This window comes from Callorhinus ursinus, unplaced genomic scaffold, assembly GCF_003265705.2.
Source record: "Callorhinus ursinus isolate GAN/ISIS: 27379988/994484 unplaced genomic scaffold, GSC_fseal_2.0 scaffold20, whole genome shotgun sequence".
Lineage (NCBI taxonomy): Eukaryota > Metazoa > Chordata > Mammalia > Carnivora > Otariidae > Callorhinus > Callorhinus ursinus.
Genome location: NW_027397082.1, coordinates 8,405,386 through 8,416,184, shown reverse-complemented (window position 1 = coordinate 8,416,184; position 10,799 = coordinate 8,405,386). Strand labels below are relative to the sequence as shown.

At 46.3% G+C, this 10,799-nt stretch overlaps 1 protein-coding gene across 11 annotated transcripts in view; it reads left to right on the top strand.

Annotated features, from left to right (window-relative positions):
* The first annotated feature begins 9,779 nt into the window (after positions 1-9,779).
* The window catches only part of TCF7L2 (transcription factor 7 like 2), a 196,261-nt gene continuing 195,241 nt past the window's right edge, over positions 9,780-10,799 (top strand). For all 11 annotated transcript variants that reach the window (XM_025880679.2, XM_025880678.2, XM_025880677.2 and 8 more), the window contains exons 1-2: positions 9,780-10,489; positions 10,762-10,799. In XM_025880679.2, coding sequence (XP_025736464.1) covers positions 10,301-10,489; positions 10,762-10,799 — 227 coding nt within the window. In that variant the 5' untranslated portion in view covers positions 9,780-10,300. The remainder of the gene's footprint in view (positions 10,490-10,761) is intronic.

Below are 10,799 nucleotides of genomic sequence, written 5' to 3'. Positions count from 1 at the left end.
TTCTTTCTTTCTTTCTTTCTTTCTTTCTTTCTTTCTTTCTTTCTTTCTTTCTTTCTTTCAAGATTCATTTATTTAGGGGCGCTTGGGTGGCTCAGTTGGTTAAGCAGCTGCCTTTGGCTCAGGTTATGAACCTGAGCCCCACGTTGGGCTCCTGCTTAGCCCAAATCTTAAAAAAAGATTTATTTATCTGAGAGAGAGCATGTACACGTGTGGGGTGGGGGGCGGAGCAGAGGGAGAAGGAGAGAGAGAAATTCTAAGCAGATTCCCGCTTAACACATAGCGGGTTGTGGGGCTCGATCCCACGACCCTAGATCACCACCTGAGCCAAAACCAAGAGTCAGACACTTAACCGACTGTGCCACCCCGGGGCCCCTCCTTATAGCTTTCTTAATAACATTTTCTTTTTTCTAGCTTACTTTATTGTAAGAATGCAGTATGTAATACATGCAACATACAAAATATGTGTTAATCGACTATGTTATCAGTAAGGCTTCTGGTTAACAGTAGGCTATTATTAATAGTTAATTTGGGGGGAGTCTAAAGTTAAATGTGCATGTTCTATTGTGTGTGCCCCTTACCCCTTGCATTGTTCAAGGGTCAACTGTATTTGTAAAAAAAAAATTTAAGATTTTTATTTATTTGAAGAGAGAGAGAGAGAGAGAGAGAGAGAGAGAGAGAGCATGGTGGGGGGAGGGGCAGAGAGAGAGGGAGAAGGAGAAGCAGACTCCCTGCTGAGCATGGAGCCCAGTGCAGGGCTCAATCCCAAGACCCTAAGATCATGACCTAAGCCCAAATCAGCTGCTTAATGGACTGAGCCACCCAGGCATCCGTATTTGCACAATTTTAATTGTGAGCAGGTGAGAAATCCTAAAGCTAACTTCAGATTCTCAAAGGGGTCTCTGACACACTCCCCTAAGAAATGGAAGAGCCCCTGATCTGAAAGAGATGCTCCAGTCCAGAGTAGCCAGTAACAGCCTTGACTGGACCAAACCCCTGAAGTCCTATAACCTGGAATTCCACTTCTTCTCTTTTGACCTAGCTTCCTCCTTTCTTTCTTCTTTAGCCAGCCTTAGGCAAACAACTTCTCCTGGGGGCCACCTCTCAGTGGCTTCCTTTCTGAAAGCAGGGGCCTGGGGTGGGAGGGTGGCACGCCTCCCTCACCAAGGAGCAGGGCTCTTGCTTAATTAGTGTTTACAAAGGGCTGCATGTTATTAAATTACTAGACAATGGAGATCAAGCCTTGGGGATTTTTTGAAATCTGTCCTGCTGCCCTCCCTAACTGGGTGGGAGGGATTTGCTTGGAGGGAGAGAGACAGGAGTTTGACTGGGGACACTCTTACAGTGGGACTGCCCCCTCCCAATGGACAGCACCACAAAGAGATCCTAAAGAGTCTTCCCTGCAAGTGTCCAGCTTGTCTTTGGTGTGAAAGCCACCATTCCAGGTGTGTTCATTTTGAGTGCAGGTATTTTCCTCTGTATAATCCAGCTACCCTTGAGAGGTGTAACTAGGAGGGACAGAATAACAGTGTAGAGCGAAGGCCTACTGAGCCCTCTCATGGTGCCAGGATTGTGCTGAATCCGGGCATTTGATCTCCATCTGGAAAGGGGAGGCAAGAAACAAAATCTGCCCTGATTGGAGGCCTCTGCAATCAAGGCAATTTGACATATTATTTCATGGAATCCTAATGATAACACTCAGACGTAGGTCTTATGTCCACACTTTATAGATGAGTAAAGAGAGTCAGAATGATTTTTAGGTGGGCTCCAGGGCACACATTCAGACACGGCAGAGCCAAGATTTGAACACTTCTGGTGAGATCAAGATGCTCTTTTGTGTGGGGCATAGGTTTTCACCAGGGACTGGAAATGCCACAGTTTAGAGAAAGTCCCCAGACCATTCTGAGCCAACCCCGGGTCGACTGCAGGAAGGGGGACATGGTCTGAAAACTAAATGACTTACTAAAATGATTGAGTTTATCATATTCCCTGCACAGAGGGCGTTGGGTAAAGAGCAGTGCTTCTCCTCTGGGGCTGATTTTGCTCCATACACCCCACCCCCAGGGGACATATGGCAATTTCTGGAGACATTTTATACTGTTACAACTGAGGAGACACTGCCAATGTCAACTAGTGCAGAGAGACCAGAGATGCTGCTCAGTAGCCAACAGCATACAGGACACCCCTGTACAGCAAAGAATTACTCAGTCCGAAACATCGTTGGTGCCCAGGTTGACAAACCCTGGCACAGTTTTGGGGTGGGGAATGTAAGGAATGAGGTAAGTTGAGGAGAGAGCCCTGGGCATCCCAGAAGAATGTGTATGTGTGTGTGTGTGTGCGTGCGTGCACGTGTGTGCGCGTGCATGCGCGTGTGTGCAGGGGAGGTGGCTGGGCCTTGAGGACAAACGTTCTCCACAGTGTAGCTGAGGGCTGGGTGTGAGTTTTACTTTAAAGGAAACTATTTATATTTTAGGGGCGCCTGGGTGGCTCAGATGGTTAAGCATCTGTCTCTTAAAAAATTAAATTTAAAGGAAACTATTTATATTTTTGCCAAGATCCTCTTTATACCCCCAATGTATCACAGAAAAAGTCATGAGGGTAATCCTGTTGTTGGGTTGACCCGGGATCCAGTGGCAAAAGAAAGACCTGGACTCAGGAATCAGGAAACTTGAACTCCAGTCTCAGCCTGGCTATCACCAGCCAGGGGATGCTTGGTCAGCCTGCATCTCTTGGACCCTCAGTTTCCTTACCTGTAAAATGGGGATAATTACATTTGCCCTCTCTACTTCACAAGGTGGTGCAAGCAGCAAGTGCGACAATGTATGAGGAAGGGTTGGTAGAAAGACAGTCCCCTTTAACAAAGAGAGGATGCTGCCGCCGCCACCGTAAAACCTGCAGACAGGTCTCTGAGCAACTTTTGGGTGAATGGGGTTTATTATTATTATTATTTTAAATATTTATTTATTTATTTGAGAGAGAGAGGGAGCGCGTGTGTGCGCATGAGGGAGGAAGGGGCAGACAGAGGGGGAGAGAGAATCTCAAGCAGACTTCCTACTGAGCGCAGAGCCCCACGCAGGGCTTGATCTCAGGACCCCGAGATCATGACCTGAGCTGAAATCAAGAGCCAGACACTCAACGGACTGAGCCGCCCAGGCACACCTGGATGGGGTTTATTATTAATTTTCAAATTAGAAGCATGAAATGGACTCTTTTGTCACTGATGTGCTTTGAAATTCAAGTATGAACCTTTGACAAGGGTTCAAAGTTATATATTAGATGCAATGTCAGCAACAACTACCTCGAAATATCCCCAGTTTGAGCGAATTGGAATGTATACAAGAGAGAAGGAGGAGGAAAGTCAAGGCATTTCTTTCTGAAAAGAGAAAAAAGCATTATCTTCCTTTGTGATTGTGCAAATAACCCATGCCCAGTTGTTAAAACCAAACAAAACCAGAGAGTATAAAAAAGTGTAAAAATGAAAGTCAAAATTCCATCGTCTAGAAAAGAAAGTGCTGTTGACATTTTGGAGCACATCCTTTCAAGTATTTTTCATGAACGATTTCACTTTTTAAAAAAGAACTCTACAGTACATGCTGTTTTTTAGCCAGCAGAAAATAACATAAACAGCCAGGAGATCACATTGGAGAGATGCTTCTCATGCAGAGGGTAGGCAGGGTTCCTTCAAAGAACAAAAGGCTGAAAGACATCGATAGCAGATCCTTCCCTAAGAAGTGCCCATCTGGCTTCTAAAGAGTCATCACCTTGGCTGTTGGGGGTGGGGGTGGGCAGCAGGGCCTGGCAGGGCTAGGAGGGTCTCACGGGCATATAGAGGCACCATCACTTACAAGGCTGCCTGCCCCTGATGAACGCTGGCAGGAAGGAGAAGGGAGAATGGGTGACATCTCTGCTGGCTCTTCCCTGCCCAGGGCTTGGGTTGCTCCAGGAGTAGAGCCCTTGGCTGTGCAGGAGCAAGGAATGTTTGTGCCTGTGCTATGCACAGACATCGAGAACCTGGACCATCGATAGAGAGCGTGGGAGAATCAGTGTCTGGATACACACACAAAGAGAAAGACCACGTTTCTAAGCCAGAGGTTGCTAGGAGGGGCACCTGTGCTTCTTAAGGGGTTTTGAGGTCATTGTAACCTCTCACTCTCTCGGGATCCTGGAGCCTTTAAGAAATAACGATTAATGCCTTCCCTCCTGCTCTAGGTATTTACAGTGTGCCCTCAGGCTACCAAGAGCCGAGTTTGCTCCAGATGACAGTCAACTGGAAGCCTTGCTCTTGCTGAACCCACAATCCAAACTCACTCTGGACCCCGAACTCATCACTTATCCTTCTTCCTTTTCCCTGTTCAAATGAAAGTTTCATTAGGAAATGTAATCCACGAATATCATTGGAATTTAGAGAAACAACTGGGATTTTTGCCAGGGGGAAAGAAGGGGAGCTGATTCCAGTCTAGTCTCAAGTGATTCGATCAACATAGATTTAGTCCTTCCTCAAGGATAGACAACGGCTCAAAGCTGCTGTGGATTCTGGGGGTGGGGGGCGGGGGGGTGGGGAACCAAGCCTAAAATCTTCACACTCTAGACCTGGAAGTCTCCTTGGATCCTTCACCTCCTTTACCCCATGATCCTTTTGGCCAGAAGCAGGTGTATCAGCCCACACCTAGATAAGTTACAAAGGGGAACAATGGTATTGTCCTTTCCTGAAATTTCACCTGCTCTGTCCCTTGGACAGATGTAAACCACCTTGTGAGAGTGCTCCATGCTGGCTGACATTGTCTTTGCCTCAGTTTAAAATGCCCATGTTTTTCTGGAAAGCGCTTGGATATGCATGACATTTCTGAACATAACAATGGGCTTGGGCCAGCAAGGAGGCTTTGTAAGAAAGGATGGGGTCACTGAAACTATTTTAAAAAAAGAGAGAGAAGGAAAAGAAAACCTCAGGCATTTTAATATGTTAAATACAGACCCAATTATTAATTCTAAAGACTTCTACAAATCAACCTAGTTGAAACTTTTTTCACCCTTTTCTGCCTTTCCCCCCTTCTCAGAAACATTTAGACCTACCCTTTGGCAATGACTATTGGGGAGTCTCTATCCTGTATATCAGGGTAGCACAAATAATTCAGCATAAAGCAGCCCAGTTCCTGTAGCCTGGCATTAGGATAAGTATATCTTAAGAAAGTTCTTATGCAGACTTGGCTTCAGGCAATAAGACGTCATAGACGGATAACTGTAGCAAGTGAAATTTCTAGGGAGCAAATTAGGCTGAAAACATCTTCTAGAGACAGCTAGAAAGGAATTGTACACCACCCCCAAAATAAGGCAAGTTATGCAGTAAATGTTTCATTTATTGGCCTTCTTCCATTACCATTAGGGTTAAAAGACATCTTGTCAATAAGAAAGGTATATTTATGGAGGACTGATGTCTTTCAAAAGGCTGCTCCTGTCACAAATGCCTATAGCAGTAGTGATCAGCTTATGAAGGCAGATGATGAAACTCTGTACAAATGCATACATCTCCCCATTAACCCTTGGATCATCAGGCATTATTGTCACTTTATTTCCCAGACCTGTCATTAGCTGAAGCAAGGTGATCAAGCCACGCACTTCAGAAAAATGCCAGAACAGAACAGTGTTCCTCAGGGTTTCAAGAAAGAGGGGATGTGCCTTTCCATGTCCCTTGACAGAATCATTGGGGGAAAATAAAAGGATGCCTGTGAAGTGGGCCTTTTTTGCCTACCCCTTCCTTCTGCTAAAATTGAAAACTCTCCGAGGTGTCCAATTTTTAGTGATCCTATGTTGGCTCAGGGAGTAGCTTTCCTCAAGGTCCAAATAAGGAACCATCACCCACGCAGAACAAAAAGCAAACAGAAAAATCTCACAGTGGAAGCAGGACTTCGGCTTCAAAACATTTCCCCATTTTATAGCTTCCTTATGTTTTCAGGTTCTTTTTTTGGCTTCCCTCAGTCAGCACACTCCCTGCATAGATAAGTCCAACACAGTGGGTAGCAGATCATCCATCTTGGAACCCGGGTCTTTAAGGAAATATCGCACAGAACAAACACACACACACACACACACACACACGCACGCACGCATAGATGTACACGTCACTGTTGAGGGTCATTGAGTGGAATCTGGCTGAGCGGTTGGGGGAGCTGAGTGTGCTTGTCAACATGTATTTCTCCACTTCTGGTGAATCTGAGCAGACTCTCCTTGTTTTTCCTAAATTCCAAAGCCGAACTTCCAACATGCTTTGTCCTCTTTGTTGGTGTGCTGGTGAACATTTTAGCATAACTAGGGTATGGGCTGAAACTATGGAATCATGGGCCCCCTGGGTGTACAAGAAGGACCCCGGGGAAATACCCAGTCCAACCACCTCATCTGTCAGGTGAGACAGTTCTCAGAGGACAGAGGTAACGTTGGGCCTATTTCTGCCATCCCCAGTAAGCATATTCTCATTGGTTGGAGGGCACCTACCACTCCGCCATGGCTCCCCCATAGGGAACCAACATCAGAAGAATGATTTGCATCACCTGAAACCTCCTTTCGCACTCCCCAATAGGGATGAACAAGGAAATATCTCTGGGAAAGGGGACCTGTTCCCTTAGTTTTCAAGGAAAAATGCAGATTACTAATATCAACACGTGTCCACAGGGATTTAATAGAAGCACAGCCGAAGGGGAGGAGAAAATAGAGTGAAGAAGCAGAAGGGCAGTGGATGAGGAGGAGAAGCAGGAAGAGAGAGGCTGAAGCGCAGTCTCCTTAGAGTTCAGGACCTGGGCTGGCCCCAGGAATGGGCACCCAAGAAAAAGGTCACAGCTTCTTCCCCACCCTGCCCTCCTCCCAATATGCAAAACCCCTTGGCTGAGGCCAAAGGCAGAACTGGTCTGGTTTCTTCCCTGTATTCTTCGAACCCCCTGCTATTGGGGCAGAACTCATGGTCCCGTAAACTAGGAGTCCTCAGTATCTGGAGGGAGAAGTTGCCTCCACACCGGGACACAAGCCAACGGTTGTTTAAAATTCCACACCAAATCTATAAAATACATGTCCACATTGTGAGCCAACCTGACTTAAAAAAATGTATTATATTACCCTGCTTTTTGCCAATTGCAATTCCACACCCTCTCCCTCCCCCACCTGCCATCTGGGCCTCACCTGAAGCCCTTTCAGAGACTTGGGGGTTATTGACCCTATGAGATCTTGTAGGTCTCCCCAACCCTTTCATGGCATGAAGCAATGAAATCAAATGTGGCACATATGCTATCATGGAATAACTTTTAATTGCTTAATTAAATCAGAGATTTAAAGAAGGAAAGATTCAAGAGTTTCCTTTGAATGAGAAATATGAGGATATGCCAAAATGGATGAGGTTACTAAGCATCAGAAGAAAGCCGTTAGTATTTACATATGCTAAAAATGCAGGCCAGGACATTAAAAACAATAAGCTTTAAAATTTGCATTCAGTGTATTTATGAGCTTTTATTATCCAGGTAGTCCTATAGAGGACATAGAAGACCTCATTATCCAACTTAATTCAGATCAAGGTTAGATTTAAAAAAAAATACCACCGCACAGGACAAAGAAATTGCCATAAAATTGAGTTACTATGAATGTGTTCCAGTTTAAATAAATAAGCCCTTAAAACAGGCTTTAGGAAAGTCTGTGTTGTACACAGACAGACTCAGGCACTCTAGGTATGCAGGTGACAATTAGCAAGTGTGAAAAGCTATGGTCATTTCGCTAAATGTGTAAATCTAAAGGCAACCAAGTGAAAAGACCTACGAAAAGGAAACTGTTAAATCCATTTGTACATGGATTTAACAGTGAAGCATTTCATTCTTCATGTTTTTACTTGGTGTCTTGAAATAATCCCCTTTCTGTCTCCACTCTCCCTCTTAGAAACTGTGCCCGCCTTATTTATTTATGAAGTCTGAAGGTTAGTCCTACCTGCTGAGACTAATTAGCCCTGTGCTTTGTATCCTATGCAATCCTGTCTGATTAAATGTACACATTTGTTTTACTTCTTTTCTGGCTCCTTCTCACTCTACTTCTGATTTTCTGATTAATATTAAAGTTGGGAGTTACAGTGATTCTCCTCTGTAGCCCCCCCCCCATTTTATTTTGCCTTCGTCTTTACTCTTTAGTGTGCTAATGTGGTTGCGAATTTTTCCCAGTGCAGGGGAATTCATTGGCCTTGTCAATCTTGGTATCATTATTTTTAGTAGTCTTCTTTCTGAGACCTTAGCCTATAAAACAGTTTTGCTGAAACCCAAACCCTCTAAATATTACATGGTAAATTTGCTTTCTTTTGGAAACCTTAGGTGCTGATGGGCCAGTTGGAATGAATGTGAGTTTTTTTAGGAATTGGTGGGATAATTTAGTATATCATGGACTGTGGACCAACACTGTTCCTAACAGATAATTTGCTAATTCCTATTGATTTCTTTTTTGTCCCTCTCTTCGTGTTTTAGTTTCTGGCCCACTTCTCATTGGATATTTGCAAGACAATAAGTGTCCATGCTCCAACATCCAGGAAGACTATGTTTTGGGAGAATCAGGCCTTTTCCTCTTTAACATAATTCTATTCCCCATTTTGTAGCAAATCTGCTCCCCAGGAGAGTGCCTAAAAACAACAATACCTGCCTCAAACCCCAGGTTTTCCACCTCCTCCCCGAGCTCTTTCAGCATCAACTCGGTTAGCAATTTCCTGCCAGAGCCATCTACATCTTGATTATTTGGCCCGTCTTTTGGGGATTTCATTTCACACCCCCTTGGAGAAAGACTCCAGCACCACCGATCCCAGGGGTTGGTGAACTTTCAGTTTTATTTTCCCTGGCGGTGTTAACGCCCAAACTTTTCACCTCCAAAGGCAGAAAGGACTTTGAATCCTAGCTCATTTCCTACCACCTCCAACGTCAGTTACCAAAGGAGAGGGGGAAAAAAAAAAAACACAACACTTTACATTGAAAAGAACCACGTATTTTTCCTTAAGGATATTTTTAATGCCCCTAAGACTACAGTATTTGGATTGTTTTTTGGGTAAAAAGTCATCTTGGTATATTTATTTCAGTGAGACTTAAGATTTAATGAAATGACTCACTATTAATACACAAAAAGGGGAGGGAAGACCTCGTGGGCTAATAGTTTCTTTCACTGCAGATGACCAGGAACTTTGCCCGGCTCCCCACTTCCCCAAGCTCTCTGAAAGTGGAGCGTTGATCTTTCTTTTTGACCACTTCTGTTAGATCCCCGCCCAAGGGTGGCTGACTTCTCTGCTGGGTTAACCACTAAGCACCCCCCCACCCCTTCCTCACAGCACTCTCCTCCTTTCCCCTTCCTTAAGACTTATTTCTACTATTTCCAAAGTGCACTTTTTCTGGGCCTCTCCCCATCCCCGCCCCCCAAGTGGGCTTTCCTTCCGCCTTCCTCGGCTCGGATTCCCGACTCGGTCGCCACCCCCTTCCCCTCCTCTCCCACTCCGCATTGTCCTTCCGAAGCCGCCCCCCTCCCGGAGCGAGTCCTGTACCCTCGCCCAGACTCGCGGGCTCGCACCCACTCAGCGCAGGCCTCTCCCCCTGCACACTCCTCCCTCCGACTCTCTCCCCCCTCCTCCCCCGCCCCTCTCCTCCTCCTCCTTTCCCTCCACCCTCTCCCGGCGCCCGAAAGGATCATTGTTAGCCGCCCCCGCCCCGCCCACCCCGGCTGTTTATTTATGCACACGTCACCGGGAAGGACCCGCCCCCCGGCATCTCATTAAGCGAGTGTGTTCCTCTCGCCCTGTCAATAATCTCCGCTCCCAGACTACTCCGTTCCTCCGGATTTCGATCCCCCTTTTTCTATCTGTCAATCAGCGCCGCCTTTGAACTGAAAAGCTCTCAGTCTAACTTCAACTCACTCAAATCCGAGCGGCACGAGCTCCTCCTGTATCTTCGGCTTCCCCCCCCTTTGCTCTTTATATCTGACTTCTTGTTGTTGTTGGTGTGTTTTTTTTTACCCCCCTTTTTTATTTATTATTTTTTTGCACATTGATCGGATCCTTGGGAACGAGAGAAAAAAGAAACCCAAACTCACGCGTGCAGAAGATCTCCCCCCCTTTCCCCTCCCCTTCTCCCTCTTTCCCCTCCCCAGGAGAAAAAGACCCCAAAGCAGAAAAAAAAAGTTCACCTTGGACTCGTCTTTTTCTTGCAACATTTTTTTTTGGGGGGGGCAAAACTTTTTGGGGTTTTTTTTTTTTTTTTGGCTTTTCTTCCTCCTTCATTTTTCTTACAAAATTGCTGCTGGTGGGTGAAAAAAAATGCCGCAGCTGAACGGCGGTGGAGGAGATGACCTAGGCGCCAACGACGAACTGATTTCCTTCAAAGACGAGGGCGAGCAGGAGGAGAAGAGCTCCGAAAACTCCTCGGCAGAGAGGGATTTAGCTGATGTCAAATCGTCTCTAGTCAATGAATCAGAAACAAATCAAAACAGCTCCTCTGATTCCGAGGTAGGAAAAGCCCCTCGGGCTGGTGGGGTCTTGAGTCTATTTCCTGGGCTTGGCAAACGGTGCCGAGAGGGGAGGAATAGGGGCCGGGGGCGCCGCGGGGCCGGGCGGGCGGCGTGTGTGCGCGGTGCCACCATTGCAGAAACTTGTAACCCTGTTTTCTCTCCCCCCCACAATCCCCCCACCCCTCCACCCCTCTGATCCTTTTTCTCCCCCTCTCCCCCCTCTGCGTGGCGTTTGCCCCTCGCCCTCCCCACCTCCACCCCTCCGGGAAGGCGGAAAGACGGCCTCCGCCTCGCTCCGAAAGTTTCCG